The sequence below is a fragment of the Talpa europaea genome (genome assembly GCF_964194135.1).
Source record: "Talpa europaea genome assembly, chromosome: 7".
In the NCBI taxonomy this organism is placed as follows: domain Eukaryota; kingdom Metazoa; phylum Chordata; class Mammalia; order Eulipotyphla; family Talpidae; genus Talpa; species Talpa europaea.
Window position 1 is genome coordinate 85806484 of NC_140074.1, and position 22249 is coordinate 85828732.

Here is a 22249-nt window from a genome sequence, read left to right on the forward strand (position 1 = left end):
TTTTATATTTACCCCTCACCACATCCGTGCAGGGTAAGTAGCGCAGGTGGGGTAATTTGTTCACGACCACACACTTCATCAGTTATGGAAAGGGGCTTAGACGCCAGATACTCAGTCACGGAAAGTAAACATTTCCCCAGCAGGGGTGTACCCTCTAATCTGGATTTTCTCCTTCCCCCACAAGAAGGAAGCCGCAGGCACTCCTAGAAAACTGCCTGGTGGTTTGGCACGGGGCACACCTGACTCTGCCAGGTGGACACGGTCCCGTCCTGCAAAGTGTCCTGGGTAACATCGCCACTTACCAGCTGGGCCATTTCTCCCCCGATGGCAGGGGCACCTACTGCCTCGGAGCAAAGAGCCCTGGGGCTGAGAATCGAAGGTTTCCCGGCCCGAGACCGTGGACGTCCGTCGGTCGCGACGCCGCTAGGGCCAACCCTCACTGCGGGGTCCTGCCGGGGCCGCCAGGCCCTCCCCAAACAGGGCCCTCCGCGGGGAGCGCGCCCGAGGCGAGGCGAGGAGGGTCTCCGCCACCGTCAGGGCACTTAAGGCCCGCGGGGCCGCCCGGGCCAGACGGGATCGCCCCCTCGGCGGCGGAGGTCACGCCTCCGCTATCCCAGAGTGCCCGGGATCCCGGAAGTACCCGGCTTCCCGGAAGTTCCCGGCTGGCTGACACAGCCGAGGCGTGCCCGGGCGCCGCGACGCGAGCGCTGCTGTTTTGGGGCGTGAGCGAGGGCTGAGGTCGGACTCGCTGTTGGGGTGGGGGCCAGTCAGGGACCGGGCGACGGCATGATGGAGGAAGAGGAACTGGAGTTCGTGGAGGAGCTGGAAGCCGTGCTGCAGCTCACGCCCGAAGTGCAGCTCGCCATCGAGCAGGTGACCGCCCCGCCCCCGAGGGGAGAGTCCGGAGGATGGGGCTGCTCTGGGAGGCAGCGCCCGGGGTGTGACGGGGAACGAGGGGTCTTAGGACCGAGAGGTGAAGGCTAGGAGCAGAAAATACTGGGGCGGTTTGGGAGGAGGAGGTGGTGGTGGAAAGCGGTTTTGAATCTTGAGGCGAGAGACCTGTCTAGGCCGTGATTGTTTTTGGAGGGTGGGGCGTCCTGGTGGGTTGGGCAAAGCGGTTGCTCCCCGGACAGGATGAACCTAGAGGAAGGGACCTCGTGGGTAGCAGCCTCAGATTTTGGGTATGAGGTGGGGCTACTCATTCATTTACCAGCCTGTGAGCTGCTGCTCCAGCTTTTCAATCTAGCTCCTTTGTGAGTGACACGGAGTTAACGTAAATTTTTGAAGTGGATGTTAGAGCAAAAGGAAATTGTTGAAAAAGGGACCCTTATCATACTTATGTGGTTGAGAATTCCTGCAGTGATTAGTTTGGAGGATATTTTATAGGGACCTCCCTACCTAAATGGACTCTTCAGTTGACTAAATTCTGTTTTAAAGTTTATTGCGTCTTGAAGGGTAATAATATTAGAAATAGTGATTTAGACCCTTGTACAGGGCGTCGCTCCGATAAAAGGGCCAAATCTCCCATACAGGAATTGGGAAAGGATTTGATTTAAGAAAAGGAGGGTTATGCAACATTGAATGACCATTGGGAAATTTTTCAAAGTAAAAACATTACTGCTACTACTACTACTATTAATTGTTAATACTTATTTAGCATTAATACTTAGTGTGGACCTACCTTTGTACTAAGTAGTTTACTGTTTTGTCCCATTTATATATTTATGGATGTGTATTTTCTAGGAGTGTTTGGATCACCCATACAAAGCATTTCCCAAGGATGCCAGACTTTCTTTACGCTTTTTTTCAGGCCACATTGCTCCCTCACCTGCCTTCATCCGCCAGAAAAAGACATCCATTTATTTGCTCTGTGGATGTACTGGATTCTAATGGAAAAAATAACTAACACAGTCAGTGTTTGACAGGAATTTCAGAGTTCATTTTTGCTATTCATAAGATTGATTCTAGCATTAGTTTATTGAATAAGCACACATCAGAAAAGAATTCACTTTCCAAAATTATAACTGTCTTGAGCTGGTGAAATCATACCCAGGAGATTATTTAACTGCTTTTATAATCCATCTTGTTACATCTTCTTCAAGTTGTAACTTGTGAAGGGAGTTAGGTATATTTCTCAGGAAGCAACTTACTTCCTTCTGTTAAAGAGATGACCAGTTCTAGAACACCAGCTGTCCATTTCCTGATGCTATCTGAAACATAAAGATTGCTCTAACGCATAGTGACTTCTGCCAATGAGACGTCATTGAGATATGGGGCATTAATCTATTTTCAAGACTTCCTTAATACAAACCATGTCACTAGCTGATTTAATCTGATAATGCACAATGCCCATTTAGTATCCCTTGGCCTTTTGTTGATATCTATAGAAATTTTCACTGTACATTCTGTTAGCAGCACCAAAATGATTAAATTATAGATGATGTTGAAAATGAAAGATTTATTGTAACAGGTATATTCAGTAGCTGTTGATACTCAATTATGAAATGAAGAAAAAAAAAGATGGGTTTTTGTCTTCAAGGAGCTTACCATCTAGAGGTGGTGGTGGGTGGGTGGGAAATAATACATAAAACAAGACAGAGACAGTTTTGTTTTTTGTTTTTTTTTTTACTTTAAAATTGGTTTTTTAATTGCTTCATGTACTCAGAGTTCTTCCCTTACAGAAATAAATATTTTTCACTTGTTAATTACCTCAAGCTTTCACTATCCGGGAAAAAAGTGTAATCACAATTAATGGCCAGAAACTTTGCGATAAATTATCATTGTGCTTAATAATACGTTTGAAATAGCTTCTTAATGGAACCATTGCAAGAGATGACAGTTATTTTTAAACCTCTTTTTTTATACAGGTATTTCCAAGCCAGGATCCTCTAGATCGAGCAGATTTCAATGCTGTGGAATATATCAATACACTCTTCCCTACAGAGCAAGTAAGTAAAGAGTTTTAGATTTCCTTTATTTCAGTAACTTCTAATTTTTCCTGGGTGCTATGATTGGTGTGTTTTATTGCATAATCTAAGGAACCCTGATAAACAAGTGAAAATTAAAATCAAAGCAAGCTTCATTGTAACCATTTGGGACTTATAATACCAAATATTGTGGAGTGGAATTCTTTGTATAGTGAGCATATCACTAGAAATTGTACCCTCTGGTTGAAAGAGTCCCCCAAATTATCTGCAGTAAACTGAAAATGAAAATGATTTTGTAAATGTAATAGGGAAAAAATAGGAGTGAGGTAGACAGGATAAGCCTGGAGTCGTAAAGTTACTTTCAGCCCTATTTCAAGATGTAAATGTTTAGACTTTGTGTTTTATTTTGTTTTGTTGAGTAATTTATCCAGATTTTTTTTTTTGGTAAAAACCTTTTTTTTTTAAAAAGATTTATTTATTTGTGGATACAAGAGTTGGGGTACAGGCCAGAGATGCGGGGAGTGAGAGGATTCACCAGAGACAGAGTGGGGAACAGAACAGGCAGACTAACAGAAATACACTGCTGAGGGGAGCAGCGGGCGAGTCAAGAGAGGTCTGCTGAGCTATGTGGGTTGCTCCCTGGCTGCTGGGGATCTAATTAGTGCTGCGGAGCCTTCCGATTGCTTCATAGTGAGGTGCTTAACCCCTTGTGCCACCAGGGAGACCTTTTTTTTTTTTTAAAGATTTATTTATTTATACATACAAGATCAGGGTATAGGCTAGAGGCGTGGGGGATAAGAGGATTCACCAGAGACAGGGTGGGGAGCAGAATAGGCAGATCTACTGAAATACACTGCTGAGGGGAGCAGCAGGCGAGACTGGAGAGGTCTGCTGCGCCATGTGATCCCCTGGCTGGGGATCGAACTGGTACTGTAGTGGCTGTGGATTGGTTCTTAGTGCTGATACTTAACCCCTTGTGCCACCAGGGAGGCCCCTGTAAAAAAACTGATTTAGGGTATTTAGGTTGGGTAAGAAGTCGACCAAAATTAGATGCAGCAGAATTGGGAGCTCTGCTCGAGTCCTGCTTGTTTTTTCTCTTATTCAGCAAACATTCAGTGGGCACCAGTCAGGTTGTCAGTCACTGTGCCAGGTGTAGGGTATATAAAATGAATGAGACTCATTCCATACCCTTGAAGTGTACATGGTCAATTTGAGGAGATACTGGTGAGTGATACCATGGTATGTAACAGTGAGAGAGGAGCTCACAAAAGAAGTGCTAACCAGGAAAATCAAAACATTAGAGAAGAGGGAGGTCTTCCACCAAGTCTTGAGGGATTCATTCGTTCATTTAGTCAAACTCAGTAATCATTTGTTAAGAGTCCACTAATTGTCAGGCGCTGGCACTGGGGAGAAATGATAAGTGTAACAGGCAAGTTCCTGGCCTCATGTGTATATTGTGGAGTGATTGCTACAATAAGTCTAGTTGGCATCTATCAGCACACAGTTACACATTTTTTCCTTGTAATAAGATCCATATATCAGTGTTAAATAAATTAGACCTTAGTGTATTGCCTGTATAAGTAAAAAAAATTAAAAGAGGTATCAGTGTTTTCTCCTCACCCCCTAATTGATATGCAAACCCCTTGGGGAGACACACAACATACTCTGGAGACTGCTGCTCTGGGCAGTGGGTATTTGTTGAGTGACTTTTTACTAGGTAATGACTTGATCAGATTTACAGTTTAAAAATCCTAACTGATATCAGGGGAGATGAACAGAAGGGAGTCAGAAAGACCAATTAGCTGACTATTGTGATAGATTGTCAGAGGGTGAGAATTTGTATGACAACTGGCAGGGAGACAACAAGATCTGAGTTATTCAGGAGACATAAATCATGGGATTTATTACTTGAGGGGACTAGAAACTCAAATTCACTCATTGATGTACTCAACAAAAAGCATTTCCTCTGCCAAGCTCTGTAAGAAATTTGGAGCTAAAAGAGTGAACAAGACAGATACCGTTCTTACCAACTAAAAACTTCCAATCTTTCTCAATCATCAATAATTATACCATTAGCTGGGTATAAATAAATTAATATGGAGTTACAATGACTTGTTTGTATAATATATATTATTATTTGTTACTTTCTCCCAAGAGTTTTAACTTCTATGGCAACTATAATAATAGTTAACATTTATTGGATGCATGCTATGTATGCACCAGGCACCATTCTAAGCACTTAAACATAAAGTCTCCATTTTGTTATCATGTTTGTTTTATGATGAGAATAATAAGGCACAGAAGGATAAACATTCAGCTTAAATGTGATAGCATTGCCATAAAGGAAGCTTGCTAAATACTGCGATAACAACACCCAGGGCCTTACTTAGTGTGAGGGATCCAAAAGGCTTCTCTGAGGAAATGGCATTTAAGCTGAGCATGATAGGCCATACTAAGAATTTTGAACTTTGATTTCTAGTCTGGCAGAATGGGTGGGTGTTGGCACCTTTACCCTGTATTGGGACTAATGAGGAAGAGCAGGTTTCAGTAGTGAGTTGGCAGGTAGTAGTATGAGGTATGAAGGTATGAGGGTGACTTCAATTTTGAACATATTTGTACCATACAGATGGAACTATGTAGTATTGGATAATTGAGTCTGTAGCTGATAAGTCCCATACTTGTTAATATCTTGACATAATCCTTCCAAATTTTTTCTAATGGACATGTTAAATTTTTAAATAAAGTTGGAAAAAATGATGTCATACTGTGTGATTGTCTTTTTTAGGATTTCACAAATAGCCATTGGAGCTCATCAGTTTCTATGAAAGGGGAATTCTAGGAATTAGCTGAAGAAAGACTTTGGGGAACAACTGGTATAAATATAAGCATTTTAACCTTGAAAATAGTTCACTTATGGTGCCTCCCTAGTGGCACAAGGGGTTAAGTCTCAGCACTATGAAGTTATTGGCAGCCACTGCAGCATGAGTTCGATCCCTGGCCAGGGAGGTGACCCACATGGTGCAGCAGACCTCTCCTGTCTCCCCCACTGCTCCGGAGCCTCAGCAGTATATTTCAGTAGATCCGCCTGTTCTGCTCCCCACTCTGTTTTCTGGATGAATCCTCTCACCCCCCCATACCTCTGGCCTTCACCCCAGCTCTTGTATTTATAAATAAAATAAATCTTTTTTTAAAAAAAGAAGAAAATATTTCATTTACCCTACTTTATCAAAAATGCTGATTCATCAAAACAAAAATAAGTATTAGATTTGAAAATTATATAGGAAACCACTAAGTTCTCACCTTTTCCTGCTGTGTGTCTTTGCGTCTCAACTACTAAAGGTAGCCTAAGACATTTGTTGTTCCTTAGAGTCACTTATGTGTCTTGTCTAATTATGCCCCATGTATGTGATAATGTACAGCAAAGTTCCTTATGAGATTCAGCTAATTTATGACACAGGGCTCCCTTTATTTTCCCAGTCCCAGAGTTGCACTTAGCAGTTCATCCTTCACCCCAGATCCCCATGGATCTTAATGAAAAGGTAATAGAAAGTAGTGGCATGGTTTATTAATTTCTTTCAGCTATTGCCAGACCTTAGGCAAAAACCCATCTATATACTTCATGGGCCTCATACTCATGAGTTTAGGTTATTTAAAGTAGATGTCAGTATGTCAAGAAGAAAATGAGTGTCCCTCTAAGGAGAAGAATGTGGATGTGTTTCTGCTGAGTGAAGGCGCCTGTCTGCAGGCAGGGGTCCAAAGAGATCCCGCAGATATCGCTGCTGACTCACCAGGTCCAGGTGGGAATAACTCAGGTTTCTGTGTTGAACCGCGCCCTAGGAGGTCCTGAAGAGTAGCCAGGTTTGGTAAGAACGATTTGTCTCCTAGTAGAAACTGAAGATAACCATTTGTTATATTGTCTAGACATTTGGTTGTTGGAATCGCAATGAAATGTGTTTTAGAAAAACCTATAAAATTAATATAATTGAGATTTTGGAAAAAAAGGGTCATATAGTATAAAGTATTTTTTATGACCGCCCTGGATTATACTGTTAAGTGAAAAAAATAAGATGTGAAATTGCTTATCATCCCCATTTAATTTTTTAAGAAAGCCATGTAGGGCCTACCCGGTGGCGCAGTGGTTGATCGCTGGGTTGCGAAGCTGCACGAGGCCTCTGCAGCGCAGGTTCAATCCCCGGCTGCTCCCCGGCCACTGGAGGAGGGACCCACATGGCGCGCAGACCTCTCCTGCCGCCCACTGCTCCCCTCAGCAGTGTACTTCGGTCCTTCTGCCTGCTCTGCTCCCCGCTCTGACTCTGGTGAATTCTCTCACCCTCCCATGCTTCTGATTGTACCCAGTGCTTGTATAAATAAATAAATCTTAAAAAAAAAAAAAAAAAGCCATGTATCTGTACAGGAAGAGCAGTAGAAGGCAATATGATAAAATGCTAATAGTGGCTAGATGCTGCTGAGAGTGCGGATAATTTCATAAATTTTCTGTAATCAGCAAGAATCACTGTTAGTTTCAGGAAATTCTCTTCAATCATCAGGACATTAAATGATAAAATTAAACTATGTAACCACATTGCAACCAAAATGTAGATGAGTAATTCCCATATTCGGGGGGTGCTTGTCTTGTTAGCATAAGCAGTCTTGTTTCAGACCAGCATTTTTTTTTTAAAGGTTTATTTATTTATGCATACAAGAGCTGGGGTACAGGCCAGAGAGGCCATGAGGGGAGGAGGGGTGGTGAGAGGACTCACCAGAGACAGAGTGGGGAACAGAACAGACAGACTGAGTGAAATACACTGCTGAGGGGAGCAGTGGGCAAGACAGAAGAGGTCTTGCTGCGCTTTGTGGGTTTCTCCCTGGCCGGCCAGGGATCGAACTCGTGCTGCAGAGACTGTGGATTGCTTCATAGTGCGGTGCTGAACCCCTTGTGCCACCAGGGAGGCCCAGACCAGCATTTTTAATGGTAGCATAAAAGTTCATCAAGTAAATGTGACCTGATTTGTTTAAATTTGCTATTGATGGGCACTAGGTGACTCCCAGGTTTTTGCTTTTTAAATACAAGTGAACATCTGAAGGTGCAAATATTTTGAGTTATTTTTCTGAGAAAAATTGTTATGGGTTAAGCAAGACCTTCATGTCCTAAGAAGTATTAAATTTGAGAAATGGTTCCTATACTATTAAAATCAATGTTGACTGACCTGGAATTGTCTCGAAGTGTATTGTTAAGTGAAGAAAGCATGGTTCAGGACATTATGCATGTGATTTAAATAAACGTCTCAAGGCCATTGCTTCTGGGAAGGAGAGCTGGGGGGACGAGCAGGCCAGGGAGAGGAAGTCTTACTTTTCACTGTTTTCTTCTTCTGTTTGCATTTTTGGTTATGTACATGTTTTACTATTCTAAAAATGTTACTGCTTTAAACTTTTGATATAATTTTTCATTTTTGGAAAAGATGCAAGAATGGTATAAAGAATTCATAACTATCCTTCACCCGGAGTCCCCAAATAGTAATGTTTAAAATTGTTTTTTTTTTAAACCTTTCATCCCCCTCCCCAATAAAAAATGGGTTCCAGCAGAGATGGGCAACGCAGGAACTATTTTATCCATTTTGCCTGAAGAAATAGAAACTCAGAGGTGAAACAGCTTGCCCTGTAGGCATACAGCAAGTTGGTAGTGGTAGAGTTGGGCCAAGTCCAGGTCCTTTGGCATCTCAGCTCCTGATACAATGTGGTGTGATTTATGCCCAGTTCAGTTTTGAAGTGATAGATTTGTCAGTGCACGCCTCAATAAAGGTAACTTCCTTTTTCTGAGATTCATCTTTATCTTAGTCTGTTCTTAGATTTCTGAAAATTCTGAGTAACCATTGGCTTTGTCAGAATGGCTCAGCCTGACACCTTGAACACCTGTGACCTGCTCTTGGCAGGCTCCTGGCCTCCTCCTGCCAGCAGAAGTTGCTGGCAGGCAGTTCCTGTATCACCTCAAATTCCTTCTCAGCTGTTGGGGGAGAGGGAAAAAAGACTTAAAAAGTCCTATTTTAAGAACTTGGTACTGTAAAATTCGTACCTTCTCTGTTCCATTAGGGGGCACTCTTTCCTCACATTTTCTCCTAGCTAGGTTTGGAACTAGTCAGCTTGTTTTTATTGTCATTGTTTTAAAAATAGAAATAACTTTGCTATAATTACAATAGTTAAGCATATGCAGTATAGAACAATTTGAAAATACTCAGACACAAAGGAGAAAAACTTAAAATCCTGCTTTTATATATTACAAGTACTGCTACTGATCACACGGAGATCAGCAGTTGAGATTACTCTTGTATTTAGCGGCCCACATTCTTTTCTAATGGATTTATACACTTAGAAAAAGATAGATTTAGTTATCAAAGTATTGCAATGTGGAGAAGTATACAAATATTAAGTGTACAACTTGATAAGTTTTCACAAAATTAATGCAACCAAGTTTCTAACTCCTACTGAGATCAAGAAATTGAAACATCTTCAGATCTGCCCTTTCTACATCCTTATAGTCATCACCTCCCTTATAGGGACCACTGTCCTGTCTTCTAACACCCGAGAATAGTTTCTCATTTTTTAAAAATTATGTAGCACATTGTTTTCCAGATCATAAGGGGATGATAAAATGGCATAAGAAAATATGCTGAAATATTCCTGGTTTCCACTTGACTCTGTTTTCACCTCTTCTTCATCTTCTTCACTAACTTTCATACTCACTTTCCTGTCCCATTCTGTTGTCTTCTCATCTTTACTAATTTTTAAATTATGTGTCAACTCCATATTTAAAAGGTATTTTTTTAAAAAGATTTATTTATGCATACAAGAACTGGGGTACAGGCCAGGGGTATGGGAGTGGTGAGAGGATTCACCAGAGACACAGTGGGAAACAGAACAGGAGGATTGACTGAAATGCACTGCTGAGGGGAGCAGTGGGCAAGACAGGAGAGTTCTGCTGCGCCCTGTGGGTATCTCCCTGGGCGGGGATTGAACTCGTGCTGAAGTGGCTGCGGATAGCTTCATAGGTTGAGTTTTAACTCCTTGTGCCACCAGGGAGACCCTAAAAGGTATTTTAAATAGTCACATCCAGCCTAGCTCTCAGTGTAAGAGGGAAGAACTTAGAAATCAAGGGATCAAAATATAACTATCAAAGAGACTGCCTGTGCTGTGGACACAGATTCACATATGTCAACAAAAGGGATGTAAGGTGTAGGTATTTATTTCTCAGAGAAGGGATTACTCCTTTCATGCTCTGGCAGTGATCTCCAGCTGCAGTGCTCACATGGTATTATCCTGCCTGTCAGCACCAGACTGGGACATTGGACAGAAACCTTCACATCCTGGATCTCTGTCATGGTCTTCGTTCTGCCTTCACCACATCTTATTTACTTCCACAGTAGTCCTCACTCCCAGGCAACTGTGTCATTTCTCTGTAGGTGGCATTAAGTTGATACCATTGAGTTTTACCCATTTTTGAATAATGATTTTGTTATATAAGTCCTATCAGATAATATAATCTTATGTCTAGCTTTTTTTTTACACCATTATGTTAGTGAGATTTGTCTATGTATTTGTTGTAATCATTAATTTTTATTGAAGTGAGTATTTTGTTGTATGAATTTGTATGATCCTATACATCAAGGATTAGCAAACTTTCTATAAAGGGCTACATAGTAAATACAATTGGCTTTGTGAACTATACAGTCTATGTTGCAACTAGTCAGCTCTGCCTTTGTAGCTCCAAGGCATCCATAAACAATTTGTAAATAAATGGGCATGGCTGTGTTCCAGTAAAACTTTGTTTACAAAAAATAGGCTCTGGGCTGGATTTGTCAGTAGTTGCCAACTACTGCTACGACGTTTTTTTAAAAGTAAAAAATTGTATCATACTGCATGATTAAATTTTTTGTGATGTCCTAATTATCAATTATAATTCATTTCTCTGGAAGGAGGAATTTCTGGAAGTAAATAATAACTGGCACTCTTCCTTTTTTATTGTAGTCTCTGGCAAACATAGATGAAGTTGTGAACAAAATTAGACTGAAAATAAGGTAAGTACACAGTATGATTATTAATCATTGAAAGTATGTTATTAATGTTATCAACTACATTCTGGATCACACTTATCTGGGAGAATAATGAAATCTCCAGGATGCTATTGATAATTTTTTAAATAAATTTTTTCTGGGTTTTCCAAGTTCTTGTAGCAAAGGACTTTATTCTTTGGTCAGTCTTCAATTATATTTATACCAAAAAAGGAAGTCAGAACAGTTGGTTATATTAGGAGGCAATAGTATTTCTACTATTTTCCTATTTTCAGTGTAGCAAATTTACTTTTTTTAAAAAATTCTGAAGGCTTAGATATGAAAATGGGCTTTTATATATGTATATATGTATATACACACATACACATATATATGTGGGTGTGTATATACATACATACATGGATATGTATATACATACATACGTGTGTATACACACACACACACACACACATATGTCTATCCCTTGACCACATATCAACTGACAGTGTGGTCAGATCTGCTGGTTGCCGGTGGCCCAGGATTAAACACTGTGGTTAATCCAGATGTGATTATCTAGGATGGTAGTCAAGTATCCTTCCTGCCCTTGTTCTGGTTTGTTTATGTCTGGATTTCCAGTTTTAACACATGGTAGGTACAAGGTTAGTGTTTGTTCATTCTAATTATTATAATGGTTGTAATGATGTCATTACTTCAAATATAGTTTTTTGTTATTTTTTAAAACTTTCCATGAGAAGACGCATTCATTTTGAATCCAGAGGGAGATTTTTTTTTCTTACTACTTTTGGGTCTTTTGTTGAAGACCTTTGCCATGAATGTATTATTCAGTTGGATGCCTTAAGAAGTGCAAAGTAGCCTGTTTGTTGTTTTGGTGGACTTTGGCTATGACATTTCTCGTAGAGACCACTAAGTTGTCCAGTGTTTGCACAAATATGGAAATTCCCTGATGATCCAAAAAAAACTTGTGAAACAGTTATTTGCAGCTTTCTTCCGCTGTACTTTTAATGGCTTCTTCAATGAAAAATGAAATTGATACTAATTTCTCTGGTTGGGATGCCATTAAGTGGTCTCTGTTGAGCTGCAGTAGAAAGAGGAACTGGAGGCCACAGATCTGTCTACTACATAGACTGCAGGATCAGGGCCCAGAGGGCAAAGCACTGATTTCATATGTTTCCCTGGCTCCTATCCCTTTTAGGGTTTCTGAGGAATGATTTTGTGTGAAGTAATTTGAACTCCCTGGCTTGCTCCCATTAAAGCTCAGCAGTTTTGTCATCCTTGGTTTACTCCATGAAAAATGCTAAAAGTTATATTGGTCCTTTTGGACAACTCTGAATATTAAGTGAAAATAGCCTTTTTAAAGCAAAGATGACTCACCAGTCTGTGCTGGACTTGGCTTCTTACACCACTGCTGCTGCCCTCCCCGCCCCCCACCCCCTCATCTGGGGTCCGAGTGTCAGTCTTTATACCAGTCAAATTTGTTTGGTTTTCCGGACAAGTGAGTACAATCTGCTGAAATTGATGAATAAATTACTAATTGTCACCTACTTGGGTCAACCTAGATTAGAGATTGGTTAAATGATTTGTATCCTTTTAACTTTTTCACTAGGCGACTGGATGATAATATTCGAACTGTTGTAAGAGGTCAAACAAATGTGGGCCAGGATGGCAGGCAAGTAAGTAGTCTCTCCCATACTACTACCCTAATTTCTTTAAGACCCAATGACTGAGTGACCAAAATGTCTCTCTGCCTTCTTGCAGAGCACTTTTTTATTGATCTGTCCAGCAGGAGGTGAACATGACTTATGTCCTGGTAGCAGGAGGAGGTTGCCCAGGCCAGCCTGAGCTCTCTCTGAGTGTCTCTTGGACCAAAAGCATGTATTATGGCCCAGTCACCCAGGTCCAAGGACATTCACATTGAAAAAAGGAAACCAGAGTTTCCTTGACTTTCTCCCTAGTGTCAGACATCATTTGTATCCTCCTTTGTTTTGTATACTATGACTAAAGAAGGTTGCTGCTTTTATGTGTCAGTTAAATTGTTAGGCTTTTGATCTTACCTTTGTTGCTGCCAAAGATAGTAGTAACCTGTGCAAAATAAGACATTATCAACCGAGTTAAAAGATGAGCTATGAATGGGAGCAAATATCTACAAATCATAGCTGATTGGGGATTAACGTCCAGAATGAATAGAGAACTCCTGAAATCCAACCACAAAAAACCAAGCAACCCTATTAAAAAATGGGCAAAGGATTTGAATAGAAATTCAAAAGATGTTCATGAAAAGATGTTCAGTATCACTCATTGTTTGGGAAATGCAAATCAAAACTGTCGTGAGATGACACCTTTGTACCCAATAGGATAGCTAATATCAAGACACCAGAGAACAAGTGTTGGCAGGAATGTGAAAAAATTGAATCTCGCATACTGTTGGTAGGAATGTAAGATGGTACAAAACAGTATGGTGGTTCCTCAAAAGATTAAAAATAAAATGACCTTATGATTCAGCAATTACACTTCTAGGTATATACTCAAAAGCAAGGTCTCAAAGAGATATTTTAATACCCATATTTGTAGCAGCATTATGTGTAACATCTAAAATGTGGAAGCCAAGTGTCCTTTGACAGATGAAAAGGTAAGCAAAATATGATTTATACAGACAATGGAATATTATTCAGACTTCAAAAGGAAGGAAATTCTTTAATATGCTACAACATGGGTGAACCTGGAGAGCATTATGCTAAGTGAAATAAGCCAGTCACAAACTCAGTATGGTTCCCACCTATGTGGCAAGCTTACAGTAGTGAAAATCATAAGACAAATCATAATTGCTAGTGCTGGGGTAGGGGTAGAAAGGGGATTTACTGTTTCATATGTATAGAATTTCAGTTTTATAAGATGAATCATTGGAATGAATGGTGGTGATGGTTGCACAACGGTGTAAATGTATTTAGTGCCATTGAAGTGTACAGTGACAAATGGCTAGGAGGGTAAATTTCCCATTTAGGAATCTCACCACAATTAGAAAAAAATTTTTTAGGGCCTCCCCAGTGGCACAGTGGGTTGAGCACAGCGCTGTGATGCTGTCCACAGCCTCTGCAGCGCGGATTCGATTTTCGGCCAGGGAGAAACCCACAATGGCAGACCTCTTCTGCCTCGCCCGCTGCTCCCCTCAACAGTATCTTCAGTCCGTCTGCCTATTCTGCTCCCTGCTCTGTCTCTGGTGAATTCTCTCATCCTCCCACGCCTCTGACCTGTACCCCAGTTCTTGTATAAATAAATAAATCAAAAAAATAAAATAAAATAAAGTACAGAAAAATCAAAGAAAAAAATTTTATTTTATTATTATTTTTTTTTAATAGAGGCACGTTTTTATTTATTTATTTGTTTGTTTGTCCGTTCGTTTTGTTTATACATGCACTGGGTACAGTCAGAAGCGCGGGAGGGCGAGAGAATTCACCAGAGCCAGAGCGGGGAGCAGAGCAGGCAGAAGGACCGAAGTACACTGCTGAGGGGAGCAGCGGGCGGCAGGAGAGGTCTGTGCGCCATGCGGGACCCTCCTCCGGTGGCCGGGGAGCAGCCGGGGATCAGCTGGGGATCGAACCGGCGCCGCAGAGGTCGCCGGCAGCTCCGCAACCCAGCGCTCAACCACTGCGCCACCGGGGAGGCCCGAAAAAAATTTTTTAAATCAAGATGGAAGTAAAGTTCATTATTGTAAAAAAGGGAAAAAGATAGTAATCTGACATAGCTACAATTCCTCATACCTAGTTTTGTTGGGAAACAGGTAAGTAGATTCATTTCAAAGTTTTACAGCTCTTTTTAGATCTATCTAAGGAGGTTCTATTAGAAGGGAGTGAAGGAAGAGAAGTGTTTGAGGAGGGCTTTTTCAAAAGTGATTGAGAGACCAGATGTTATCTATTAACCATTTTCCTTTTCATTTGGATTCTGTTCTCCTGTTTAGGCATCATATTTCAGAAATTGTGATCATAACAGAAATGCTGAGCATGCCTTTTCTAGTCTTCATTTCAGACAGTGTCTGGTCCTTCTGTTACAGTCCTAACTCAGTTAGCTCGAGTATGCACCTTTGTGATAGTTCCACTTCTGTTGTTTATCTTCTGTTCTGTGATTTGACTGACTTTTTTCAGTTTAGCTAATTTCTTAAAATGTTCGTATGTTACCCAAATTTTTGGTGGGTGGTATTGCAGGTGGGGTTGGAAGGCGCAGGGGTAGTGGTGGTATAATCCCATTTAGAAATGTGTTGATCTCTCATATGTCTGTTTCCTTTGCTAGTAGCTCAAAGGTGTTAGTGGTCTTTTCCCTTGACTTTTTTGTTTTGGCCGTTTCTGTGTTTTTCCTATATTTAATGATGTACTTTCTTTTTCCTGTTAGTAATCATCTTTCATTGGCTTATTTGTAAGTAGTCTACCTTCTTCCTTGTTATCATCAGTATTTGTGCATAGATGTATTAGGTTCCTAAAACTGATCCTATTTCCTGGTCTTGGCATGATTCTTAGTCCTTATTGCTTCATGTTTGTCTATTTAGGTCTCTCCCAAGTAACACCATTTCTCTGGCAGGTGAAGCCCATGCAAATAAGCCCTTAGAGGTAATAAAGAGGAACAGGGCAGCCTGCAAACAGTCCAGCCTCATTCTGCTGTTTCAATTTCCTCATGTCATCTACTTCTTCAGAAACCTTGGCCTCTGTCTACCAAATTAAATCCAAATTCCTTTGCTTGGCATTCAAGGCTTCCATTTTATCTCCTCTGTGAAGCATCTGTACTAAAGACCCAGGACTCTACAAGTATGATCTATGCTTTCTGGGTCTGTGCTTATGTGCTGCTTTTTGTCTGAAATGTTCACTTTACTTTTTCTTCTAGTAGCTTCATTTCAAAATCTTACCCATTAAAACCGTAGATCAAGTGCTACGTTTTTTAAAAAAATATTTATTTATGCATACAAGAGCAGGCCCGAGGCGCAGGGATTTGAGAGGATTTACCAGTGACAGAGTGGGGAGCAGAATAGGCAGGTCTACTGAAATACACTGCTGAGTGGAGCAACTGGTGAGGCAGGAGAGGTCTGCTGCGCCATGTGGGTCCCTCCTTGGCCTGGGATCGAACTTGTTCTGCAGTGGTTGCGGATAGCTTCATAGTGCTGAGACTTAACCCCTTGTGCCACTAGGGAGACCCCTCAAGTGCTACTTTCATGAAATTTTCTGTATATACAGAAGGAGTGAGAATTTTAGAAGTAAAAGGCCCTTGAGATTCATCTGGCCCACTTTCATTTTGCAGATGAGAAAGTGGTTTCCGGTATTCCCTCATTAAGTTGTATATCCTTTCTGCCTACAAATTCCTGCAGCCCTTTCCTGCAGATCTCATTCCATTGACTAATAAGCACATCTTGTCCCCTTGATGAGTTTATACATTTCTCTTTTTTTTAAAGATTTATTTATGCATATAAGAATGGCGTGTAAGCCAGAGGTGCAGGGGGTGAGAGAATTCACCAGAGACAGAGTGGAGAGCAGAACAGGCAGATCAACTGAAATACACTGCTGAGGGAGAGCAGTGGGCAAGACGGGAGATATCTACTGTGCCATGTTGGTTGCTCACTGGCTGGCTGGGGATAGCTTGATGGTGCTGTGTCTTTAACCCCTATGCGATTAGGGAGGCCTGAGTTTATACATTCCAGGGATGCCCAGGTTTATACTTTCTTGAGGGAAGAACTGTATCTTCCTCATCTTCCCATTTCTCAGAACATAGTCCACATTTTATTCAACTCTATTGACTGATCTGTGTGAAATTATTTATTCATTATAAACAAACAACAGCCCTTTATCATAAAAACATTTTTTTGATCAGTGCCCGTGTTCATTTAAAGTTGTTTAGGGGCCTCCCTGGTGGTGCAAGGGGTTAAGATGCAATCTATGAGGCTGTCCGCAGCCACTGTTGCATGAGTTCGAACCCCGGCCAGGGAGCTGCCCACATGGTGCAGCAGACCTCTCCTGACTTGCCCACTGCCCCCCTCAGCAGTGTATTTCAGTCGATCTGCCTGTTCTGTACCCCACTCTGTCTCTGGTGAATCCTCTCACCCCACATACCTCTAGCCTGTACCGCAGTTCTTGTATGCATAAATAAATAAATCTTTTTTTCTAGATTTTTTTTTTAATAGAGGCATGTTTTATTTATTTGTTTGTTTGTTTGTTTTGTTTATACATGCACAGGGTACATTCAGAAGTGCGGGAGGGTGAGAGAATTCACCAGAGCCAGAGCGGGGAGCAGAGCAGGCAGAAGGACCGAAGTACACTGCTGAGGGGAGCAGCGGGTGGCAGGAGAGGTCTGCGCGCCATGTGGGACCCTCCTCCGGTGGCCGGGAAGCAGCCGGGGATCGAACCGGCGCCGCAGAGGCCGCGGGCAGCTTCGCAACCCAGCGCTGAACTGCTGCGCCACCGGGGAGGCCCCATAAATAAATAAATCTTTAAAAAAATAAGGTTGTTGGGCCTCCCCTGGTGGCGCAAGTGGTTTAGCGCAGCGCTATGAAGCTGTCTGCAGCCTCTGCAGTGCCTGTTCAATTCCTACCGACTGGCGAGGGTCTCACATGGCGAAGCAGACCTCTCCTGTCTCACCCGCTGCTCCCCTCAGCAGTGTATTTCGTCAGTCTGCCTGTCCTGTTTCCCAATCTGTCTCTGGTGAATCCTCTCACCCTCCCTCGCTCTGGCCTATACCAGTTCTTGGATAAATAAATAAATCTTTAAAAAAAAATTAACAACAACAAAAAAAAGTTGTTTAAAGCTTGATTTGTGTATGATTAGTCCCAACTTACTATGATTTGAAATAGTAACACTTATTTAGTGTGATTCAGCCTACATTTAGTGTGGCTCACTAGAAACCTTAAAATACTTATGAGAGTCTCAGGTATTTAAAATTCCAGAATGTGAAAATAAAGTGAATGATTCATCAGGATTTTTTGTTGGGTCATGCTTTGTAGATACATATCTTTTGGCTATTTATATTTTAATCTGTGGTCATAAGCTAGCAGTAGTGGAGAGTCAGACCCAGAATTAGACAGCTTTCAGGAATGTCGGCCTTCTCCACCTTCACATATTAATAGGTTACAGGTTGCTGCAGCTGAGCAGGTCATATTTCAGAGAGCAGGACCACATTTTCAAGAATGTTTAGATAGCATTTCAATCTGTGATGGAATTTTGTATTCGTCTCCTTAGAATCCAGACAGAAAGGAAGCCCAGAAGAAATAATTGCTTTTCCTGTCATCCCCTCCATCTGTCTTTTCCAAACAGTTTGTAATGCAGGCTGAAGTAGAGACTTTTTTTTCCAGGGAACTTTTGGTTCCTATCCTTGTCAACTCCTCGGGGTGAAAGCCTTGCTTTCCAACCCTGCTGCCTGGTGGTTTGCAGCTGGGAGACTGTTTGACTGGCACAGACTTGGGAGAGTTATGGATGTTCCAAAATAGTGAGTTTTATAGGTCAGGAGGCCCCAGGTTCCCCTTTTCCCTGGAACAGAGGAAAAATTTGCTTTCAGAACTTGTTTCCTAAGCTGCTGAGCAACACTCGGGAGGAGAGCAAAAGGACGTTTCCCTTTTATCTCGTTGTGTTCAGCCAGAACAGATGTGCTTTTTAAGCTGCATAAGTAAGGGGAAAGTATTTACTTAACATTCATTATCTTGAAAGACTTTTAGCAGAAAAATTCCTTTTGACAAGCAGTTTTAGTGACTGAAAAATCATTTGTGGCTAAAGAGTAACGTATAAATTGAAGATACAGTGAGACAGTTTGTTGGAATTTCTAAAATATCAGCTGCCTGAAATTAGCACACTGCTATGCATTCTGGAGAGCCTTTGGTTATTGACCACCCCCTACGTAGGCGAACTCGAACTGGTCTAGTCTGTGACCTCTTCAGACCAGACTGTGATGCTCATACAAGGTTAATGGAGCACTGAATTCTCCCCATTTTTATCTGTTGAAATCATCAGGCAAAAGCTCTAACTAAATGCCCACATGTTTGAAAACTGTGGATAAGATGAGTCAATGCAGCAAGTACATGATCTGCTCTGCTATGAAACTTAAATGGCTTCCCATGAATTCAGCTTGAAGGTAGGTAGGAAGAGAGGTGAATAGAGAGTGAATTACAAGAAGAGAAAGTTGGCAAAAGAGTGGCCAGTTACCAGTCAGCTCACTGCATATTCCCAAAAGAAGACCTTCTGACTCTTGAATGGAGCTTGAAGCACATGTAACTATTGCATCAGAGCAAGATTAAAGTTTGGGAGGGCAAAAAACTTGTTATTTCCATCTTTAGCTCTGATCACTAAAACTTTAATATGGAAGGAATTTTAGATAATTATAGTACAACCTTCTACCTGATTCAGGAATCTTTCTATGGCTGACATTTCATTATCTTTGATCTTGGATACTTGCAGTGATGGGGAGCTCACTATTTATCTTTCCATGGGATAGTCTATTCCAGTCTCATGTAGCTTTTCTTTTTGTTAAAGATTTATTTATTTATTTATACAAGCACTGGGTACAGTCAGAAGCATGGAAGGGTGAGAGAATTCACCAGAGCCAGAGTGGGGAACACAACAGGCAGACCGACGAAATACACTGCTGAGGGGAGCAGCGGGTGTGGCAGGAGAGATATGCCGTGCCATGTGGGACCCTCGCCAGCAGCTAGGGATCGAACCGGCACTGCAGAGGCTGTGGGTAGCTTTGCAGCCCAGCGCTCAACCCTTGTGCCACCAGGGGAGGCCCCTCATGTAGTTTTAATTGTGAGAAACTTCTTTCTTAGACTGAACTGAAATAGTAAAATGGACCTTTTTGTAACTTCTCATTGATCTTAGTTCTGCCAGTTGTACTAGGGTAAACCTAATCCCTTTTGCTTATTACAGCTTCTAAAATTTGAAATGGCATTATGTTCTTTTCTGAGTGTTCATTTTTTTCCCTAGGCTAACCATTCTTTCTTTCCTCAACTTTATGATATGATTTCCAGACCCTTTGTCTTCCAGGTTACTTGCACTTTGTCAGCATCTCTCTTAAAATGTGGTTCTTGGGGCCTCCCTGGTGGTAGAGGGGTTAAGTTTCAGTTCTATCAAGCTATTGCCAGCCACTGCAGCATGAGTTCATCCCTGGCCAGGAAGCTAAACCATATGACGCAGCAGACCTTTCCTGCCTCACCTGCTGCTCCCCTCAGCAGTGTATTTCAGTAGATCTGCCTGTTCTGCTCCCCACTCTATCTCTGGTGAATCCTCCCAGCCCTCTGTACCTCTAGCCTATACCCCAGTTCTTGTCTGCATGAATAAATAAAAATAATTCTTTTAAAGTAAAATAAAATGTGGTTCTTGCCCAAGAAGACACACACTGTGTGAACACACAGTGGGACAGTTTGGTCCCTTATGCTGGCCTTGGGTTATTCACTTGATAACTCTGGACTACTGGAGTCTGTCAACTCCCTGAAATTAATTGCAAATTTTTGTATAGATAGACATATTTTTGGAGAGCCATCTGATTTTTCTAGATTCACTAATGAGTTTCTGGCTCTTCAAAAATTACACTGACACTGATTTTGGCGGCACTTTACTTCCATCACCTAAGATTAGGTGAAATTTTTGACAGCCTTATTATCGTAACTTTGATTTCTATTGTGTTGAAATTCCCAAGTCTAGGGTTACAAACAGATGCCCACAGAGGTAAGAAAATTGTTTCAGTGGTCTCAGCAGACTTTTGTACATCCATAGGCATCCAGTAGAGGAGAGGGGAAGCCACAGCTCTATTCTAACCAGTTGTCAGATCTGGATGCAGATCTGGAGTTGCCAGAGCGATCAGTTTTTCAAGAGAAGCCAGAAATCCAAATTTTAAGTGACTCCCAGTTTTTAAAGGTTGATTTAGTATTTTTCTCAAGTGCTGCAAAGGCTAAACAAAACCTATCCATGGGCTAACAGTTTATGATACTGGCCCCAGGTCTTTTTTCACATGAACTGCTTTTAAACTTCTCCCTCCCTTTCTTTATTTTAGAGATTCTTTGAAATTAAATGTTGGACTTTATGAATCTCACCTTTAGCTTCATCTTGCCAGCTTTGCTTGATCATACAGCTTATTGAGATCTATTGGAATCTTGATGATTTCCCCATTTTTTTGTTTGTGGATTCACCGACATGCCTTCTATGTCTTCATTCAAGTTGTAGGAAAAAAAGGTTGAACAAGATGGGTTCGGGGCCATGTGGTGTGCTATCAGAGACTTCTTTTCTTCATTATCCTCATTCTGTACAAAGAATCAAGCCCAGAAAACAAAGGATCTCTTCCTGCCCTCAAGTCTCTATCAAAGCCATGTTTCTTGACTTTTCTCAGAAAAGGAGGCTAGTAATACTTGCCTTCTCTTTTCATAAAGATGTCATAAAGATTCATTAAGTAAATCAGCAAAGCATGATGGAAAGAGTGTTCTTTACTTTTCATCCTCAAAAGTGGCGTATCATTTAATTCAAATGTTAGAACAAAAATAACTGCTCTCCAAGTCCCTGAATGAGGTAGATGGTGGGACTTCACAGCATAGCTCGATCTTCATTATGTGGGATTATGAATTTATAATTATCAGCTCACTAGCAGGGTGATTGAATTGTTCCCTCCCACCATTTCAAGTTTATCTTTTTATTTCATCCTCTCTTTGGGGAGATAATGGATCCATTGATAGAAGAAAATAAATGGTGTTAGTATTTAAGTTTGGGGAAAGGCAACTGTCACTTTTTTTCTGCTGAAACATAACTAAATTTAAAGCCACTGAACTTTTAAAAAAATACTTATTTTTATTTATTTATGCATACAAGAGCTGGGGTGTAGGCCAGAGGTGCAGGGAGTGAGAGGATTCATCAGAGACAGAGTGGGGAGCAGAACAGACAGATCTACTGAGTACACTGTTGAGGGGAACAATGGGCGAGACAGGAAAGGTCTGCTGCTTCATATGGGTTGCTTCCTGTCCTGGGATGGAACTCATGCCTCAGTGGCTGCCTTGATAGCATTGAGACTTTAACCCCTGCGCCACCAGTGGGGAGAGGGGCCCCATAGTCTTTGAACTTCCATAGGCTTTAATTTTTCCATTAGTGGCCAAGAATGGCTAGGCATTTTTTTTTTTTGAAGATTTATTTATTTTTATTATACAAGCACTGGGTACAGTCAGAAGCGCGGGAGGGTGAGAGAATTCACCAGAGCTAGAGTGAGGAACATAACAGGCAGATGGACGAAATACATTGCTGAGGGGAGCAGCAGGCGCGGCAG

At 41.4% G+C, this 22249-nt stretch overlaps 1 protein-coding gene across 2 annotated transcripts in view; it reads left to right on the forward strand.

Annotated features, from left to right (window-relative positions):
- Positions 1–786: 786 nt before the first annotated feature.
- Positions 787–22249, forward strand: part of VPS53 (VPS53 subunit of GARP complex) — a gene marked incomplete at both ends in the record, with an annotated part of 136436 nt that continues 114973 nt past the window's right edge. For both annotated transcript variants that reach the window (XM_084237193.1, XM_084237194.1), the window contains 4 exons: positions 787–873; positions 2868–2948; positions 10947–10996; positions 12594–12660. In XM_084237193.1, the coding sequence (XP_084093319.1) occupies positions 787–873; positions 2868–2948; positions 10947–10996; positions 12594–12660 (285 nt within the window). The remainder of the gene's footprint in view (positions 874–2867; positions 2949–10946; positions 10997–12593; positions 12661–22249) is intronic.